General features: G+C 37.9%; 1 protein-coding gene across 2 annotated transcripts in view; it reads left to right on the forward strand.

The window, feature by feature from the left end:
- The window catches only part of hacl1 (2-hydroxyacyl-CoA lyase 1), a 46,569-nt gene that overhangs the window by 8,294 nt on the left and 16,069 nt on the right, over positions 1-22,206 (forward strand). The window contains 5 exon segments of one of the 2 annotated variants that reach the window (NM_213085.1): positions 9,303-9,397; positions 9,535-9,647; positions 20,693-20,828; positions 21,000-21,105; positions 21,205-21,288. In NM_213085.1, the coding sequence (NP_998250.1) occupies positions 9,303-9,397; positions 9,535-9,647; positions 20,693-20,828; positions 21,000-21,105; positions 21,205-21,288 (534 nt within the window). 2 annotated transcript variants of the gene reach the window in all.

The raw sequence follows: 22,206 nt of genomic DNA on the forward strand, positions 1-22,206 counted from the left end.
CTCCTCCTAGGGATTTTATCCGATCAACACCAAAATTGGGTTTTGTCATCTAAAGGCCTTGGCGATGTTAAATTGCGAAGCTTTAGAGTTTTCATCGATGGGCGTGTCCGTGGTGGCCTCGCAAACTTTGATGATTCGCCACAAAAGAGGAAGTCGTTATAACTCAGGCATGCATTATCAGATCTGCCTCAAAATTCACACGCTTGATAAGCGTCCTGACCTGAACACGTTTACATGCCAATATCTAGATACAGTTATAGCGCCACCTGCTGGCCACAGGAAATGACATGTTTTACAGAGTAACAAACTCCTCCCACAAATTTTATCGTATCAGCACCAAAATTGGGTTGTGTTATCTAAAAGCTCTGGCGATGATATATTTTGAAGATCTAGGGTTTTCGGAGAAGGGTGTGTCCGTGGCGGCATGACAAACCTCAACGCTTCGCCATTGACCAGGAAGGCTTTATAACTCAACCACACAATGTCTGCTCTGCCTGAAACTTCACATGGTTCATAAAAGTCTTCTCCTGAACACATCCACATAACAATATTAAAGTGGGCGTGGCAAATAGACTCGACAGCGCCACCTACCATAATTAATTGGACGAGCCCCTGATATACGAATCACACACATGCACGAAAATTGGCACACACCTCAAACATGCCAAAACATAGGAAAAAGTCTCTTGGAGCCATATCTCAAACTCAACAGGAAGTCAGATATTTTTAACTTCCTGCTGTAAAAAAGTGGCGTTTTTACCATTTCCAGGCGTTGTATTTTAACAAACTCCTCCTAGGGATTTTATCCAATCAACACCAAAATTGGGTTTTGTCATCTTAAAGCCTTGGCGATGTTAAGTTGCGAAGCTTTAGAGTTTTTGTCGATGGGCGTGTCCGTGGTGGCCCCGCAAACTTTGACGATTCGCCACAAAAACGGAAGTCATTATAACTCAGGCATGCATTATCCGATCTGCCTCAAAATTCACATGTTTAATAAGAGTCCAGACCAGAACACATTCACATGCCAATATTCAGATACAGTTATAGCGCCACCTGCTGGCCACAGGAAATGTCATGATTTACAGAGTAATAAACTCCTCCCACAATTTTTTTCGTATCAGCACCAAATTTGGTTGGTTGTTATCTGAAGGCTCAAGCGATGATATATTGAGAAGATCTAGAGTTTTTGCAGAGGGGCGTGTCTGTGTTGGCATGACAAACCTCAACACTTCGCCATGGAACAGGAATTTCTTATAACTCAACCACACAATGTCTGATCTGCCTGAAACTTCACATGGTTGATTAAATTCCCCTCCTGAACACATCCCCATACAAATATTGAGTCATTTATAGCACCACCTGCTAGTAGAAGGTAGTTTGGCTTATAACTCAGCCAAAGAATGTCTGACCAGCCTGAAAATTCACATGGTTGATAAATTGTATCTCTTGAAGACATTTACATGCAAATATTGACTCACAGTCATAGCGCCACCTGCTGACAGAAGGAAGTTTGGCACAAATTTGTGATTTTTTCAGGTTTTTTTATATGTTGGCTTAAATTAATGTTGTTCGCTGTTCTGTCATACTGAGGCCAGTGGGCGGCGGTAAGCCCGGTTGCGAGGTCCCTATCATCGCTGCTTGCAGCTTTAATTATTATTATTATTCTTCTCTCCAATGAATCGCGATTTTGAGGGGCTAAACAAGCCCGAAAACTCACGCAACTTTGCACACGCCTTAGAAGTGGCGAAAATTTACGTTTTTTATGGTCTTCGGAAGTGGGCGTGGCAAAATGACTCGACAGCGCCACCTAGAAAAATTAAACAGACAAGCCCCCGATCCACGAATCACGCACATGCACGAAAATTGGCACACACCTCAAACATGCCAAAACATACAAAAAAGTCTCTTGGAGCCATATCTCAAACCCAACAGGAAGTTGGATATTTTTGACTTCCTGCGACGAAAAAGTGGCGTTTTTGCCATTTCCAGGCGTTGTATTTTAACGAACTCCTCCTAGGGATTTTATGCTATCGACACCAAAATTGGGTTTTGTCATCTAAAGGCCTTGTCGATGTTAAATTGCGAAGCTTTAGAGTTTTCGTCGATGGGCGTGTCTGTGGCGGCCTCGCAAACTTTGACGATTCGCCACAAAACAGGAAGTCGTTATAACTAAGGCATGCATTATCAGATCTGCCTCAAAATTCACACGTTTGATAAGAGTCCTGACCTGAACAAGTTTACATGCCAATATCCAAATACAGTTATAGCGCCACCTGCTGGCCACAGGAAATGACATGTTTTACATCGTAACAAACTCCTCCCACAATTTTTTTTGTATCAGCACCAAATTTGGGTTGTGTTATCTAAAAGCCCTAGCGATGATATATTGTGAAGATCTAGAGTTTTTGCAGAGGGGCGTGTCCGTGGCGGCATGACAAACCTCAACGCTTCGCCAAGGAACAGGAAGTCCTTATAACTCAAGCACACAATGTCCGATCTGCCTGAAACTTCACATGGTGGATAAAAGTCCTCTCCTGAACACATCCTCATAACAATAATGAAGCGGGCGTGGCAAAATGACTCGACAGCGCCACCTATAAAAATTAAATGGACGAGCCCCTAATCTACGAATCACGCACATGCACGAAAATTGGCACACACCTCAAACATGCCAAAACATACGAAAAAGTCTCTTGGAGCCATATCTCAAACCCAACAGGAAGTCGGATATTTTTAACTTCCTGCGGCAAATAAGTGGCATTTTTGCCATTTCCAGGCTTTGTATCTTAACGAACTCCTCCAAGGGATTTTATGCTATCGACACCAAAATTGGGTTTTGTCATCTAAAGGCCTTGGCGATGTTAAATTGCGAAGCTTTAGAGGTTTTGTCGATGGGCGTGTCCGTGGCGGCCTCACAAACTTTAACGATTCGCCACAAAACCGGAAGTCATTATAACTCAGGCATGCATTATCCGATCTGCCTCAAAATTTACATGTTTAATAAGAGTCCAGACCAGAACAAGTTTACATGCCGATATCCAGATACAGTTATAGCGCCACCTGCTGACCACAGGAAATGTCATGATTTACAAAGTAATAAACTCATCCCACAAATGTTTTCATATCAGCACCAAATTTGGTTGGTTGTGTATCTGAAAGCTCAAGCGATGATATATTGTGAAGATCTAGAGTTTTTGCAGAGGGGCGTGTCCGTGGCGGCATGACAAACCTCAACGCTTCGCCATGAAAAAGGAAGTCCTTATAACTCAACCACACAATGTCTGATCTGCCTGAAACTTCACACGGTTGATTAAATTCCTCTCCTGAAGACATCTAAATGCCAATATTGAGTCAGTCATAGCGCCACCTAGTGACAGAAGGTAGTTTTGCTTATAACTCAGCCACACAATGTCCAATCAGCCTGAAACTTCACAGGGTTGATAAAAGTCCTCTCCTGAAGACATCTACATGCCAATATTGAGTCACAGTCATAGCGCCACCTGCTGGCAACAGGTAGTTTGGCTTTTAACTCAGCCACACAATGTCCGATCTGCCTGAAACTTCACATGGTTGATAAAAGTCTTCTCCTGAAGACATCTACATGACAATACTGTCACAGTCATAGCGCCACCTGCTGACAGGAGGAAGTTTGGCATAAATCTGTGGATTTCTCAGGTTTTTTTATATTTATCGGCTTAAATTGTTATTGTTCACTGTTCTCTGTCGTCCTGAGGCCACCGGGCGGCGGTGAGCCCGGGTGCGAGGTCCCTATCATCGCTGCTTGCAGCTTTAATTCTTCTTCTTCTTCTTCTTCTTCCGCGGAATGAATCGCGGTTTTGAGGGGCTAAACATGCCCGAAAACTCACGCAACTTTGCACACGCCTCAGAAGTGGCGAAAATTTACGTTTGTTATGGGCTTCAGAAGTGGGCGTGGCAAAATGACTCGACAGCGCCACCTAGAAAAATTAAACGGACGAGCCCCCGATCCACAAATCACGCACATGCACGAAAATTGGCACACACCTCAAACTTGCCAAAACATACGAAAAAGTCTCTTGGAGCCATATGTCAAACCCAACAGGAAGTCGGATATTTTTAACTTCCTGCGGCGAAAAAGTGGCGTTTTTGCCATTTCCAGGCGTTGTATTTTAACGAACTCCTCCTAGGGATTTTATCCGATCGACACCAAAATTGGGTTTTGTCATCTAAAGGCCTTGGCGATGTTAAATTGCGAAGCTTTAGAGTTTTCATCGATGGGCGTGTCCGTGGCGGCCTCGCAAACTTTGACGATTCGCCACAAAAGAGGAAGTCGTTATAACTCAGGCATGCATTATCTGATCTGCCTCAAAATTCACACGCTTGATAAGAGTCCTGACCTGAACACGTTTACATGCCGATATCCAGATACAGTTACAGCGCCACCTGCTGGCCACAGGAAATGACATGATTTACTGAGTTATAAACTCCTCCCACAAATTTTATCGTATCAACACCAAAATTGAGTGGTGTTATCTGAAAGCTCTAGCGATGATATATTGTGAAGATTTAGAGTTTTCGCAGAGGGGCGTGTCCATGGCGGTATGACAAACCTCAACGCTTCGCCATGGAACAGAAAGTCCTTATAACTCAACCACACAATGTCCAATCTGCCTGAAACTTCACATGGTTGATAAACGTCATCTCTTGAACACATCCACATAACAATATTGAAGTGGGCGTGGCAAAATGACTCAACAGCGCCACCTAGAAAAATTAAACGGACGAGCCCCCGATCCATGAATCACGCACATGCACGAAAACTGGCACACACCTCAAACATGCCAAAACATACGAAAAAATCTCTTGGAGCCATATCTCAAACCCAACAGGAAGTCGGATATTTGTAACTTCCTGTGGTGAAAATGTGGCGTTTTTGCCATTTTCAGGCGTTGTATTTTAACGAACTCCTCCTAGGAATTTGATCCGATCGACACCAAAATTGGGTTTTGTCATCTAAAGGCCTTGGCGATGTTAAATTGCGAAGCTTTGGAGTTTTTGTCGATGGGCGTGTCCGTGGCGGCCTCGCAAACTTTGACGATTCGCCACAAAACAGGAAGTCGTTATAACTCAGGCATGCATTATCTGATCTGCCTCAAAATTCACACGTTTGATAAGAGTCCTAACCTGAACGCGTTTACATGACAATATCAAGATACAGTTATAGCGCCACCTGCTGGCCACAGGAAATGGCACGTTTTACAGTGTAACAAACTCCTCCCACAAATTTTATCGTTTCAGCACCAAATTTGGGTGGTGTCATCTGAAAGCTCTAGCGATTATATATTGTGAAGATCTAGAGTTTTCGCAGAGGGGCGTGTCCGTGGCGGCATGACAAACCTCAACGCTTCGCCATGGATTAGGAAGTACTTATAACTCAGCCACACAATGTCCGATCAGCCTGAAACTTCACATGGTTGATAAAAGTCCACTCTTGAACACATCCACATAATAATATTGAGTCAGTCATAGCGCCACCTGCTGGCAGATAGTAGTTTGGCTTACAATTCAGCCCCACAATGTCTGATTTGCCTGAAATTTTACATGGTTGTTTAAAATCCTCGCCTGAACACATGTACATAATAATATTGAGTATGTCATAGCGCCACCTGCTGGCTACAAGAAGTTTGGCTTATAACTCAGCCACACAATGTCTGTACTGCTTAAAACTTCACATGGTTGATTAAATTCCTCTCCTGAAGACATCTACATACCAATATTGAGTCTGTCATAGTGCCACCTGCTGGCAGAAGGCAATTTGGCTCATAATTCAACCACACAATGTCTGATCAGCCTGAAACTTCACATGGTGGATAAAAGTCCTCTCCTGAACACATCTACATAATAATATTGAGACACAGTTATAGCGCCACCTGCTGACAGGAGGAAGTTTGGCATAAATCTGTGATTTTCTCAGGTTCTTTATATATATCGCCATAAATTAATATTGTTCGATGTTCTCTGTCATCCTGAGGCCACCGGGCGGCGGTGAGCCCGGGTGCGAGGTCCCTATCATCGCTGCTTGCAGCTTTAATTACAATTTATTACTTTAATTTTAAATGTATTTAAAAAAAAACAGGAAAAAACACTGTAAATAATATGTCAATTTTATTGTATAAAACAGACAAATTGCTGTAATTTGTCATTAATTAGATAGTACATAAAATAACAGTCAAGCTGTTAATTTACAGAATGTTTGTAATTTTTACGAACTTTTGAATATAATTTAAAATAACAGAAAAAATACTGTATAAATAATACTGTAATTTCCCTGTATAAAAAACAAAATTGTCGGTAATTTGTCTTTAATAATAAAGTACCTAAAATGAAAGTCAAACGGTTAATTTAGAGAGATTGTTTGTCATTTTACTAAGTTTTGAATATAATGTAAAATTACTGTAAAAAATTTAGAGATTTTTTCTGTAAAATTAGTTTTTTTTTACAGTGTATATATATATATATATATATATATATATATATATATATATATATATATATATATATATATATATATTACAGCCTTATTCCAAAATGGATTAAATTTATTTATTCATTTATTTATATTCATTTATTTCCTCAAAATTCTACACACAATACCCCATAATGACATTGTGAAAAAAGTGAAATTGTTGCAGATTTATTAAAAACCTGAAAAATCACATGTACATAAGTATTAGGAATTTTTGCCCATTCCTCTTTGCAGTACCTCTCAAGCTCTGTCAAGTTGGATGGGAAGTGATGGTGTACAGCCATTTTCAGATCTCTCCAGAGATGTTTAATAGGATTTAGGTCTGGGCACAGGCTGGGCCACTCAAGGACATTCACCGAGTTGTTGTGAAGCCACTCCATTGATATCTAGGCAGTTACTATGCTTCATTGTCCTGCTGAAAATGAACCTTCGCCCCAGTCTAAGGTCAGAAGCACTCTGAAGCAGGTTTTCATTCAGCATGTGTCTGTACATTGCTGCATTCATCTTTTCCTCTATCCTTACTAGTCTTCAAGTTCCTGATGCTGCCACCACCATGCTTCACTGTAGGAATGGTATTAGCCTGGTGATGAGTGGTGCCTGCTTTTCTCATAACTATCAACATTGCCCACCATGATAAGAGGAACCCCCCCCCCCTTAATGGTCGGTAATTCGTTTTAAAATTATAATTAACAAAAGAAAAATAAATATATACATTAGCAGTTAATACATTAGCAAACAGTTCAGCTTATTAAAATTAATAGCTATTATAATGAAATGGAATCAAGCTATCAATCTCATTAGCCGTTTCTTCACTGTAACACATTCTGATTAAAGAGCAATGAATGAATCTCTCATTTATTAATATATATTTTTTATTACATTAAAAAAGAAGTGTCACTTTAAAAATCCCCACATCTAATGTTATAATGAAAGCATTCGACTGCATTCCTTACTTTTTATGCTCATTTAAGACGTAATTAGTTGTGTTTGGAAAAAAAAACCTATCAAGATTAACATGTTTATGTGTTATTTTTATTAAATTATGTTTGTATGTCTGTTTAAACACGCACCCAAAAGCCAGACTTTCTCTCCGCTTTAAATCGTGTGTGCAGAATCTGTTTGGGCAAACAGCATCTGTTTATCACTATGGAGCGTGTCAGCTGACAGTCATGCACCATTATATGACTGTTTTGAGGATTGTATAGCCACCTGTAATCAAAAGGTTTTTAATATTCATTTATACGTGTTTTCAATCCTAAACAAAGCGAAAGCACTGAAGACTCACGTTTTAAAGCAAGGGGTGACCCCTGGTGTTTTGGACAGTATGGGTTGCGTATAGGGAGGCTTGGCTGTTCAGAGAAAGACTGAAAATACGGGAAAATACCTTTACGGGATGAACAGTAAAATACAGGAGAATCTCAGGAAAAACAGGAGGGTTGAAACATAACACCTGGCATTTACTCCAAAGAGTTAAATTTTAGTCTCATTAGACCAGAGAATTTTGTTTCTTATGGTCTGAGAGTCCTTCAGATGACTTTTTGCAAATACCAGGCAGGGAGTGGTTTTCATCTGGCCTCTCTACCATACAAATCAAATCACTTTTATTGTCACATCTTCAGCAGCACATGTGCTATGATGAGGAAAAAGCTTAGGTGCTGGCTCCAGACATCACAAAATACAGATAGTCCAAATGCAATGACAAATACAGGCCGGATTGGTGGATTGCTGCACAGATGGTTGTCCTTTTGTAAGATTCTCCTCTCTCCACAGTAGAACGCTGGAGCTCAGACACCTCTCTGACTAAGGTTCTTCTCCCCCAATCACTCAGCTTAGATGGCCGGCCAGCTCTTGGATGAGTCCTGGTGGTTCCGAACATCTTTCACTTAAGGATGATGGAGGCCACTGTGCTTATTGGAACTTTCAGAGCAGCAGAAGATTTTCTGTAACCTTCCTCAGCCTTTTACCTCGAGACAATCCTGTCTCGGAGGTCTACAGACAATTCCTTTGTCTTCATGCTTGGTTTGTGCTTTGACATGCACTGTCAACCCTGGGACCTTATATAGACAGGTGTATGCCTTTTCAAATCATGTCCAATTAACTGAATTTACCACAGGTGAACTCCAATGAAGCTGCTGAAACATCTCAAGTATGATCAGTGGAAACAGAATGCACCGTAGTTTAATTTAGAGCTTCTCTCAAAGGCTGTGAATACTTTTGCACGGTTTCCTGATTTTTCAGGTTTTTTTTTTTTTTTAATACATTTGCAACAATTTTAGAAAATGTTTTTTTTCCACATTGTCATTATGGGGTATTGTGTGTAGAATTTTGAGGAAATAAATTAATTTAATCCATTTATAATATAAGGCTGTAACATAAAAAATGTGGAAAAGGTAAAGCGCTGTGAATACTTTCCGGATGCACTGTACTTGCAAAGTTTCTTATAGTCAGTTAAATGTCTGTTGAAGGACCATATCAACAGAATGGACCATCAAATTAAAGTGTTACTGAATTTAATCTAATATATATAAATATATTTTAGAAAAATATTTTATTTAAATAAAAAAACTAGTATATTTTTTAAAACAACCTGAAACTAAAATGACAGTTGAACTAATGAGAATAGAAGCGTTATAAAAATTACATTAAATGAGACTGAAACATTTATTAAATTCATACTTATAATAAAGTTTTTTTCCATTTTTCCAGACATTTCGTAGAATCTTTAAATAGGATTGAGTGTATGCAAAATATACAGTCTACTATGTTCGGCAGTGATTGGGATATTTGTGTGTTTTAGGCTGTAAGGAGCAGTATTTATGGCCGTCCAGGAGCGTGCTACATTGACATAGCTGGAGACATGGTTAATGCCAAAATAGACCGGGCCACTGTCAGGTGGGCTATGTTTAGACTTAAATACAATATTAGCAATTCTTATCGCCCTTGTCTTATGATGTGTACCATCGGATTGAAATGTGCAGTATTGCATTGCATTTATGGAAGTGTCTTGATTTTTATTTTTGTTTCTCCAGGTTTGTTTCCTGTTGTCCCGCTCCTCCTGTGAGTCAGGCTGATTGCAGGGAGATCACACAGGCTGTCAGGCTGCTCAAAACATCTCAAAGTCCTCTGATCATCATTGGCAAAGGTATGCAGCATACTGCTGAACTAGATGAAATAAGAGAAAAGTTTGACGAGATCAATTTTGATTTGAGAAACTCGTCTTCAGAACTTTAGAAACTAGTTTTGAAATGCTTGACGCTTGTAGATTTTAAGTTTGAAGTAGTGTAAAAAGCTTAAACTCAACACAACTCAAATTTATTTATAAAACTCTCTTGAACAATAATAAATGGAAAAAAAGGCTTCTTCATAAATGTCAAAGTTTAAAGTTGAAGTCATTTTTAATTTAGGTTAAAAAAACATTACATTTGAAGAAGTCCAAACTTAACCTAAATGTCAAAGTTTAAAGTGTTTTTAAAAGCTTAAATAACAAAAGTACTGTCACCTTTCCAAGTTTCAGTAACAACAAATAAAAACTTGACTTCTAGTTGATCAAGTGGTTTATATGAAAGGCAAAAGCCTCTAGATTAGGCTTATTTTACCAAAATGAAACATGGTCATGTCTTGATTTTTAGTTATTTAGTTAGGTCAGTAAGGTCTTACTTTGCTTTGACAAAAGTCTTTTCACTAAACCGAAATGATGTACAGTATAAAATATAAAGTCAAGGTGTAGTGGAAAAATAATTAATGTTTTGCATGAGGACTGCATCCATACATATCTGCCATGACTCATATAACTTATTAATAAAGCATTTTGGAATGGCAAAGTAAGCATTCTTGCAGGACTTCCAGAGTTCATCAAAATTCTTTGCATTCATCTTCAATGCCTCCTATTTCATCTTACCCCAGACATGCTAAATAATGTTCATGTCTGGTGACAGGGCTGGCCAATTCTGGAGCACCTTGACCTTCTTTGCTTTCAGGAACTATGATGTGAAAGTTGCAGTATGAGAAGTGCTATCCTGCTGAAGAATTTGCCCTCTCCTGTGGTTTGTAATGTAATGGGCAGCACAAATGTCTTGATACCTCAGGCTGTGTATGTTGCCATCTACTATGCAGATCTTTCGCACACCCCGTACTGAATCTAACCCCAAACCATGATTTTTCCTTTACTTAACTTGACTGCTTTCTGTGAGAATCTTGGGTCTATGCGGGTTCCAACAGGTCTTCTGCAGTATTTGTGATGATTGGTATGCAGTCCAACAGACGATTCATGGCAAAAAAAAAAAAAAAAAAAAAATCTACCTTATGCCACTTTTCTAAATGATCAACTAGAAGTCAAGTTATTATTTGTTGCTCTTACAACTGGCCTCAACGACAAGACTTTTGTCAGGTAGTGTAGATTAAGATTGGACTTATAAGCCATTTCAAGCAATTTAAGGTTTTAAAGCTTGAAGTTTAAAATGGTTTTACTGTTTAAGAATTTTTTAAAGATTAATTAAAAGCCGTTTACATTTTGAAGTAGTTTCAAACACTAAGTTATAGCCAGTTTCAATCTTATTAAAATGTACATTTATTTTTAATGTTTTTTTTTTTCTTGTTTCTGTTGAACAAAATAGAAGATTTTTTGAAGAACATTGGAAACTGTTAACCATTGACATCCACAAAAACATACTATGAAAGTCAGTGGCTTGCTATTGGTTTGCAAGAGTCTTCCAAATACCTTTGTGTGTGTATGCTTGCGTGCGTGTGTAGAGTAAATAAGCATAATGTAAAATTTTCAGTGAATTGTTCTGTATTGTTTTAGCTGCTTAAAAGTTAAAGGGATAAAGTCAATTTAAAAGCTTGATATTTGAAGCCAGTTTAAGCTGAAAGTAGTTTTACAAACTTTGTTTGGATAGTTTTTTTTATTTTGTATTAGTTTTCATAGTTTAAAGTTTAAAGTATTAAGTGTTAAGTAAATAGTGGGTTTGATTTTTAGTTTTATATTATCAATGTTAACATACAAGTTATAAATTAAAAGCAGTTTCAAGTAATTTGAAGGTTTTTCAAACCAGACAGATTGCTTTGGTTGTTAGGGTATTTTGAATGCACATTAGGCTGTGTGCATTTAGGCTTATTAGGCTTTTGCTGTGCATTTACTAGGGCGTTCTGGGTGCTCATTGTTGGTGTCTTCTTTGGTAGTTGGTAGGTGTTATGTAAGGTATAATACACATCTAGCTGTTCGTTCTTGCAAAATAAAGCCCAACAGGCTTATCGGCAACCCAATGGGAAGTGGAGAAAACAACTGGATGTGCATTATCCAGCTTATTACAATCGTTTTATTACTTGTGACAAACGTAAACAGTTCACAAAATGTAATAATTTACTAACACTAATAATCTGTAGGCGACGCAGTGGCGCAGTAGGTAGTGCTGTCGTCTCACAGCAAGAAGGTCACTGGTTCGAACCTCGGCTCTGCTCAGTTGGCATGTTCTCCCTGCGTTCACTTGGGTTTCCTCCGTGTGCTCCAGTTTCCCCCACAGTCCAAAGACATGCAGTACAGGTGAACTGGGTAGGCTAAATTGTCCGTAGTGTATGAGTGTGTGTGTGTGTGTGTGTGTGTGTGTGTGTGGATGAGTGTGTGGATGTTTCCCAGAGATTGGTTGCGGCTGAAAGGGCATCCGCTGCGTAAAAACCTGCTGGATAAGTTGGCGGTTCCTTCCGCTGTGGCCACCCTGGATTAATGAAGGGACTAAGCTGACAAGAAAATGAATGAATGATAATAATTTGTAATCTTGCGGAAAGGAAATAGCTGCAGATATTACCGGTAAAGCTAAAATCAAAGGCTCATCCTGGTATGTCGAATCATGTTGACCATTAGTGAAAATATATGTCATACCTCTGGCAAATTCTGACAGTTTTTTTTTTTTTATAGGAAATGACATGCTTTTTCCCAAACATGATAAGACAGTGTACAGTACAAGAGGCATCATTGTGGTATATATATGTGTATGTATATGTGTGTGTGTGTGTGTATATATATATATATATATACATGCATACATACATACATACATACATACATATATATATATATATATATATATATATATATATATATATATATATATATATATATATATATATACATACATACATACATACATACATATATGTATATATGTATGTGTGTGTGTGTGTGTATATATATACATATACACACACACACATATATATATATATATATATATATATATATATATATATATATATATATATATATATATATATGTGTGTGTGTGTGTGTGTGTGTGTATGTATATGTGTATGTATATGTGTGTATATGTGTGTGTGTGTGTGTGTGTGTGTGTGTGTATGTATATATATTATTATATACATTATGCTTATTTACTCTACACACGCACGCAAGCATACACACACAAAGGTATTTGGAAGACTCTTGCAAACCAATAGCAAGCCACTGACTTTCATAGTATGTTTTTGTGGATGTCAATGGTTAACAGTTTCCAATGTTCTTCAAAAAATCTTCTATTTTGTTCAACAGAAACAAGAAAAAAAAAAACATTAAAAATAAATGTACATTTTAATAAGATTGAAACTGGCTATAACTTAGTGTTTGAAACTACTTCAAAATGTAAACGGCTTTTAATTAATCTTTAAAAAATTCTTAAACAGTAAAACCATTTTAAACTTCAAGCTTTAAAACCTTAAATTGCTTGAAATGGCTTATAAGTCCAATCTTAATCTACACTACCTGACAAAAGTCTTGTCGTTGAGGCCAGTTGTAAGAGCAACAAATAATAACTTGACTTCTAGTTGATCATTTAGAAAAGTGGCATAAGGTAGATTTTTTTTTTTTTTTTTTTTTTTTGCCATGAATCGTCTGTTGGACTGCATACCAATCATCACAAATACTGCAGAAGACCTGTTGGAACCCGCATAGACCCAAGATTCTCACAGAAAGCAGTCAAGTTAAGTAAAGGAAAAATCATGGTTTGGGGTTAGATTCAGTACGGGGTGTGCGAAAGATCTGCATAGTAGATGGCAACATACACAGCCTGAGGTATCAAGACATTTGTGCTGCCCATTACATTACAAACCACAGGAGAGGGCAAATTCTTCAGCAGGATAGCACTTCTCATACTGCAACTTTCACATCATAGTTCCTGAAAGCAAAGAAGGTCAAGGTGCTCCAGAATTGGCCAGCCCTGTCACCAGACATGAACATTATTTAGCATGTCTATATATATATACATATATATATGTGTGTGTATGTGTATATTAGGCATGTAACAATGTTGTAAATACCATCATACCGCAATAGTAATTTTTTTCAATATTAATGTAGGCGCATGACTCAATAAAACTATATTTCTGAGAAAAGTTTGCTTAGGCAAATGAAGCGAACGGGAGGTAGCGGGAACTACAATTCCCATCAGCCTAGGCGTGGCCATCATCCTTTGGGGTCTGTTGTCACTACAGATCCAGTAATGCGGAAATTCACCTTATTCTCTGCCGACGAGTGGGCGATGCCATTTGAATCTTTTTGGCTTAAGACCTCCGGTCTCATTCACTTCCATTCATTTTTTGACGTTAAAAACTGCTCATTGCGCTGCTTGTTGCATTTTGATATTTTTTTATTATATTATTCTACTTGGTCTGTATAGTCATGCAAACATTTGTTTGTAGAGCAAGTAGTTTGATTATTATTCCTAGTCATTTCTCCCATAGGCGACTGAATCGGAAGTTCTAAGACAATCGCTAAAACAGGCGTACTTCCGCATTTTAGAATAAGGTCAATAGAGTGTGTTGCTAGTAGCGGGGAAGAAAAAGAGCTGGAAATGATCGAACCTAAAGCGGGTTTTAAATCGGATGTGGAAGCATTTCGGTTTCTTTCTAAAAAGATACGAAAAAGGAGAAAAGGTGACACAAAGAAAAAAGCAATATGCAGGCACTGCCAGACTGTGGTGAAATATAAGTCGGAGAATACGACTAAAAACAGTCATGGGGACTGCAGAACACAGCACACTTGTTAGATTGATGCAGACATTGACTTGTACCACAAAGAGACCTCTATCTCACACATGGCTTGTCCTGTTAAGTGGTGGAAAGACAATGCACAATGTTACCCACTGCTGTCAACCTTGGCTAAATCATATCTCTCTGTCCCAGAAACCTCAGTCCCAAATGAGAGGGTTTTTTTTCTGTTGCTGGGGACATGCCCAGAGATCCCAGCTTTTACCAGATTATAGTTATATGACAATTTTCCTTAAAAAAAAAACATCTTTACCACTCCCTGCAAGAGGGACAAATATGTTTTCACGGCTTCTTGGTCTAAATGTATGGCTACAGAAAACATGTAAAAAGGAAGGACTGAATTTCATCGACAACTTCAATCTCTTCTGGAACCAAAGACAGCTGTTTACATCAGACGACCTTCATCCAAACAAACTTGGTGCAAAGTTGCTAAAGGACAATATTTTTTTCTCCCTCAATCATCCATCATCCATCAGCTGTGTATGCCACTGAACTGAATTGTACACACACACCTAGCAAATGTCCGGATGACCACAGGACCTCAAATCAGCTCCTGAGTGGACTTGTGGCTGACGAATCACCCAAGGACAGTGATAATGCCACGCAGCCAAAACACCCAATGTTGATAGAAACACTATCAGTTGCTCTCTGCTCAACACAGGCAGACTGTGACGCATCAGAATAGCATCAAATCTCGTCACTCAAAAATGATCCTCAGGAAAACATATTTCTGCAGACAGAATCTCCAGATGCACAGCCTCTGTCACCGGACACGTTCTCATTGTCACAATGTTCACCACTCTTGGGTTTTTCAAAAAAGATGGAGGAACTGGTGTATGCTGGAATTAAACTTTCACACTCCATTGCCGCAAGCCCCCAGTTACCAACCAAAAAGGGGCCTGCTCCACAACCACCTATGAGCCCACCTGGAAGAGCCCTCCGATTTTTGCCACACCGCCAGGGCCCAAACAACAACGCCCCATCTTCAGCTGGTGAACACAAGAGCTCTCTGTGATGTGTGTCGGGGACCTGCTTAGATAACAGTGTCTTTATCAAATGTTTTCAGAACAAGCAGGAACCCAGTGTGTCTGTAGCTTTCTCTAAGCAGATATGTGTTGTGTTAAGTGACAGAAAACCAAAGACTTCATCAGGCCGTATAGCAAATCATTCAAATCTGGTGTCTATTAAATGTAGATCTGAGACTACTATAGAAAAAACAGCTAAAACTGTTAAGTTAGCGCTTTTAAACATCAGATCACTCAATAATAAGTCACTTTTTGTCAATGATTTTATCAACACAAATAGCCTTGATTTTATGCTTTTAAATGAAACTTGGCTAGATGACAGTTGTAGCGCAGCAGTTCTGAATGAAGCAGCTCCTTTAAACTTTGACTTTTTGAGTGTTTGCAGAGCTAATAGGAGAGGTGGAGGCATCGCTGCCCTGTTTAAAGATGTGTATGAGTGTAAACAAGTGTCATTTGGTGACTATTTGTCTTTTGAATATCTGAGTATAGCACTAAAAGGTGCTCCACGCATCTTACTGATCATTATCTACAGACCTCCAAAATATTCTCCAGCTTTTATTGAGGATTTTACAGAGCTGTTATCAATTGTAACCTCTGAATTTGATTATTTTAGTATTGCTGGGGATTTTAATATTCACATTGATAATCTAGAAATCAATGCTGGTAAAGAACTGATGACTGTTTTTAACACTTTTGATCTGACTCAGCATGTTCAAGGACCCACACACAATCGTAGACACACTCTTGATCTACTTATAACTAAGGGTTTACATATTTCATCAACTGTTGTTAAGGATGTTGCACTATCTGATCATTTCTGTATCTTTTTTGATATATTGATCACTCCAGCTATTAAAGACAGATCTGTCTCTGTCAGAAAGAGATGCATAAATGAGAACACTAGTGAGCAGTTTATGAAGGCCATATCGCTAGCACCAAGCATATCTGCAGACTCTGTTGATTCTCTCCTTGATTTGTTCAATTCTAAAATTGAGAATGTCATAAATGACATCGCTCCTGTTAAAGTCAAGAAGATGACTGGCAGGCAAAAGGGATCTTGGACAAGGTCACCTAGAGTACAAATGATGAAAAGACAGTGCAGAAAAGCTGAGCGTATGTGGAGAAAGACGAAATTAGTAGTCCATTATAATATCTATAAAGACAGTCTTCATGCCTTTAATATGGAACTAAACACTGCTAGACAGACTTTCTTTTCAAGCCTTATAAACAGCAACTTAAATAATGCTCGTACACTCTTTGCAACAATAGAGAGACTCACAACCCCCCCCCCCCCCCAGTCGGATTCCAGGTGAACTACTCTCTGAAAGCAAATGTAATGAGTTTGCTCATTTCTTCACTGATAAGATTAATAATATCAGAAAGGCAATCAGCTCATCCAATCAGTCAAGTTGTGTCGATATCAAACAAGCTCAACCACAAATTAAGAAATCAGACATTATGTCTGATTTCATGGCAATTAACGGCAAAATCTTAGAAGAGATTGTGCGAGTTATAAAAACATCAACCTGCAGTCTTGACACGCTCCCCACATCATTCTTCAAAACGGTGTTTACCTGTTTAGAAATGGATCTTCTAAAAGTGGTAAATGCTTCACTTCTCTCAGGGATTTTTCCAACCTCACTCAAAACTGCAGTTGTTAAACCCCTCTTGAAGAAGAGCAACCTGGATAACACCCTATTGAGCAATTACAGGCCAATCTCAAATCTCCCTTTCATTGGCAAAATCATTGAAAAAAGTTGTTTTTAACCAGTTTAACAAGTTCAAGGGGGTGTTTAGACAATTTTCAATCTGGTTTCAGAGCACATCACAGTACAGAGAGCGCTCTTATAAATATAATCAATGATATACGCCTAAATACATTTTCAGGTAAAATAACAGTGCTGGTATTGTTGGATCTCAGTGCTGCATTTGACACTGTCGATCACAGCACACTTCTGGATAGGCTGGAAAACTGTGTTGGGCTATCTGGCACGGTCCTCAAATGGTTTAGATCTTACCTTGAAGGTAGAGGTTACCATGTCAGTATAGGTGACCATAGGTCGAGGTGGACACCCATGACGTGTGGAGTCCCACAAGGCTCGATTCTGGCACCTCTCCTGTTCAACCTTTACATGCTCCCTCTAAGCCAAATAATGAGAAAGAACCAAATCTCCTACCACAGCTATGCTGATTACACTCAGATCTATCTAGCCTTACTGCCTAATGACTACAGCCCCATTGACACCCTCAGCCAATGCATTGATGAAATGAGCAATTGGATGTGCCAAAACTTTCTTCAGTTAAACAAAGAGAAAAATGAAATGATTGTGTTTGGAAACAAAGATGAGGTTCTCAAGGTAAATGCATACCTTGGCACTAAAGGTGAAACGACAAAAAATAAGGTCAAGAATCTTGGTGTGACTCTGGAGTCAGATCTGAGTTTCAACAGTCATGTCAAAGCAGTTAGTAAATCAGCATACTATCATCTCAAAAACATTGCAAGAATCAGATGCTTTGTTTCTAGTGAAGATTTAGAAAAACTTGTTCATGCTTTTATCAGCAGCAGGGTGGATTACTGTAATGGACTCCTCACTGGTCTTCCTAAAAAGACAGTCAGACAGTTGCAGCTCATCCAGAACGCTGCAGCCAGAATTCTAACCAGAACCAGAAAATCAGAGCACATCACACCGGTCCTCAGGTCTTTACACTGGCTGCCAGTTACATTCAGAATAGATTTTAAAGTATTATTACTTTTTTATAAATTACTTAATGGTCTAGGACTGAATACAAACCTAACAGATCACTCAGATCTTTAGGATCATATAAACTAGAAGTTCCAAGAGTTCAGTCAAAGCAGGGTGAATCAGCTTTCAGCCACTATGCCCCTCGCTGCTGGAATCAGCTTCCAGAAATGATCAGATGTGCTCCAACATTAGGCACATTCAAATCAAGACTGAAAACACATCTGTTTAGCTGTGCCTTTACTGAATGAGCACTGTGCTGCGTCCGACAAATTGCACTATCATGTTTTTCTCTTCTTCTTCATTCTTTTATATCACATTTTACCTGTTTTTATGTTTTGTTTTTACACATTTTTATTTTTTGTTTTTATTTTTATTTTACTTGTTTCTTTTATTCTTGTTTATGTAAAGCACTTTGAATTGCCATTGTGTATGAAATGTGCTATAAAAATAAACTTGCCTTGCCTTAAGTAAGTGGGTGATTAAATGTTGAATGTGATGAGTTTTCAACAATACTAAATTAATACTTTATTTTTTTACATGGTTTAATACTTTTTTGTTATTAAAATTGAAAAATTGAAGTTCCTGTTTCGAAACTTACAGATAGATAGCTAATTTGTATGTCATTGATATGTTCAGTGCTAAGGTAAATAAACACTTTTGGCACTTTTTTTCGAGTCTTTTCATTAGTTTTGTTTTTCTTGTAAATTATTCAATAAATACCGTACCGTGCCATTCATACCGAGGTATTATAGTACCGTGAAATTCTGATATATATATATATATATATATATATATATATATATATATATATATATATACACACACACATATATATATATATATATATATATATATATATATATATATATATATATATATATATATATATGTGTGTGTGTGTGTGTGTGTGTGTGTGTGTATATATATATATATATATATATATATATATATATATATATATATATATATACACACACACACATATATATATATATATATATATATATATATATATATATATATATATATATATATATATATATATATATATATATGTGTGTGTGTGTGTGTATATATATATATATACACATATATATATGTGTGTGTGTGAGTGTGTGTGTATATATATATGTATATATATATATGTATAAATATATATATATATATATATATATATATATATATATATATATGTATATATATATATGTGTGTGTGTGTGTGTGTGTGTGTGTATATATATATATATATATATATATATATATATATATATATATATATATATATATATATATAGCAAAAAAATAAAAAAGCCAGAGGATTTCCTGATTTTTTTTTTTTTATGTAATAAAACTAACATCATAAAAGTATGATCCTTTTTTTCTTTCTTTTACTTTAAACTGTAATAGAGCTCTTCCGGGGTTTCTGCTTAGCAGCAAGTAAAACAAATCCTTGTTTATACTCAAAACCAAAAAGCTGCTTATAAATAAATAAATATAATATTGTAGCATTTAAACAATTAAAAAGAAAATAACAATTTAGTTTGTAAATAGATCTGTTTCAATACATTTTTAAGTTTTTTTTTTTTTTTCAGAAAGATGAGTGTCCACCTTTTCCTCAGACAGCACAGATCTGCTTGATTTGATTGTCACCTGCCATTTCAGTGGATCTGAAAGCAGGGATTATCTGGCTGAAATGGGCTTATGAAGGAATAATGTAACGGGGCATTATTACATTTAACATTTTCTTAAAACCCAACATTTTCACTACCGATTAAGATCTCTCAGATGTTTTTTTCCCCCACCACTCTCTTTTTTGCGGTGATGGTGCGCAACATATCTGAAGAGCGTGGGGGTATGTGGGTGCGATGTACCTGAGTAGCGGGGGTGAGTTGTGCCCACCGTACCTGAAGAGCTGGGCGGGATGTGGTGGAGAAAGGTGTGCAACGTATTTAAGGACCGGGGGGAGACGAGCGATTTCCAGAGGAATATCATTTATTTGCGGGCATCCAGGAGTTTCCCAAAGCTTCCGGGAGACTTGGGATGTCTGGGACTACATTAACGTTACTAGCCATTTTGCGAGCTAGAGTAGCGCGTGCCTGGAGTAGTGTTTGGAGGTTGGCTCTTTTGTGTCGGGGGTCCAGGGTAGGATGTTGTCTGGCACGCCATTTGGGATGCCATGTTGAGCATTGTTGCACTGAAAACATTATATTTTGTACTTATTCCCTTTTATCTTTTTAGATGTTAGTCTGATTTGACTCAGATGCCTTAAAATAATAATTATTAGCAATATTTAAACAACATTATGTGTGAGCATTTTTTAAGCTTTTGTGAGCATTAATTGAAGCTGAAGGCTAAATGAAAAATATCTGAAACATCTGTTCCAGGTGCTGCGTATGCCAGGGCAGAGAAGGAGGTCAGGGAACTGGTGGAGGTCACTGGGATCCCCTTTCTTCCCACACCAATGGGGAAAGGAGTCCTGCCAGATGACCATCCCAACTGTGTTGCTGCAGCCAGATCCAGGTGTGTGTGCGCTTGTGTAATTAGTGCCAAATCTCTTATTGATTGATGTGACAGTATAATGCACATCTCACTCTCTCTTTCTCTCTCTCTCTCTCTCTCTCTCTCTCTCTCTCTCTCTCTCTCTCTCTCTCTCTCTCTCTCTCTCTCTCTCTCTCTCTCTCTCTCTCTCAGAGCTCTGTTGCAGGCTGATGTTATAGTGCTGCTGGGTGCCAGACTTAATTGGATCCTACACTTTGGCTTTCCACCCAGATTCAGTGCCAATGTAAAGATCATTCAGGTTAGTTAGAACCTTAACGCTGAGGAAGTTGCTGCAGCATCACTGTAATGTTCATTTACCTCGTCCATCACACTCATGGTGCATTGCGATGTTCTTTAGGTGGATCTGTGTGCTGAAGAGTTGAGTAATAACGTGAGAGCTGCATCTGCTCTACTTGGAGACATAAAGATGGTGACCAGCCAGGTAAACTACAGTGTCACCTTGATCATTTTACATAAAATATCCATGTGCGTACTTTATACTTTTATAAGTATCGCAAGCATAAGTATCTAAATGTAAACAGCAAAAGCCATTGCTAATTCAAAAAATGTTACTTTAGAACTAGTATTTTAATTATACTATATCTCACTCACTGTAAGAACAGGAGAAAACAGGACCCGAGAAAGACTCCTGTTTTAATAGTTTTTTTTTTTTTCAATTTTAGTTCCAATGTTACTTTTAACCAAATTTCTGTAAACTTTAGCATAAAAACAGAGTTTCGTGTTCCATTATGGCTTATATTCTGTGGGTGCAGAAAGTATTCAGATCCCCTTGTATTTCTCAATCTTTGTTACAGTATATATCATTTAAGCTCATTTTTACACTTTAATGTACATACAGCACTCGCAATTGACAGAAAAACAGACCAGTTGACATTTTTTGCAGATTTATTAAAAAGAAAAACTGATATATCATATAGTCCTTAGTATTCAGACTCTTTGCTTAGTAGTTAGTAGAAGCAGTAGAAGACACTTTTGGTCTAATACAGCCAGGAGTCTTTTTGGGAAAGATGCAACAAGTTTTTCACACCTGGATTTGGGAATCCTCTACCATTTCTCCCTTTACAAATCCTCTCCAGTTCTGTCATGTTGGATGTTAAAAGTAAGTGGTCTTTCCAGAGATGCTCAAGTGCTTTTAATTCAGGGCTCTGGCCATTCAAGAATAGTCGCAGTACCCCTGTATTTGGTTAGATTCATGTTCCCCTGGATTGTAGCTACAGCTGAAAAACATCCCCACAGCATGATGCTGTGCCTGGTTTTCTCCACATATACCGCTTAGAATTAAGGCCAAAAAGATATATGTTGGTCTCATCAGTACAGAGAATCTTATTTCTCACCATCT

This window comes from Danio rerio, chromosome 16 (assembly GCF_052040795.2).
Source record: "Danio rerio strain M-AB ecotype USA chromosome 16, GRCz13ab, whole genome shotgun sequence".
Classification (NCBI taxonomy): Eukaryota; Metazoa; Chordata; class Actinopteri; order Cypriniformes; family Danionidae; genus Danio; species Danio rerio.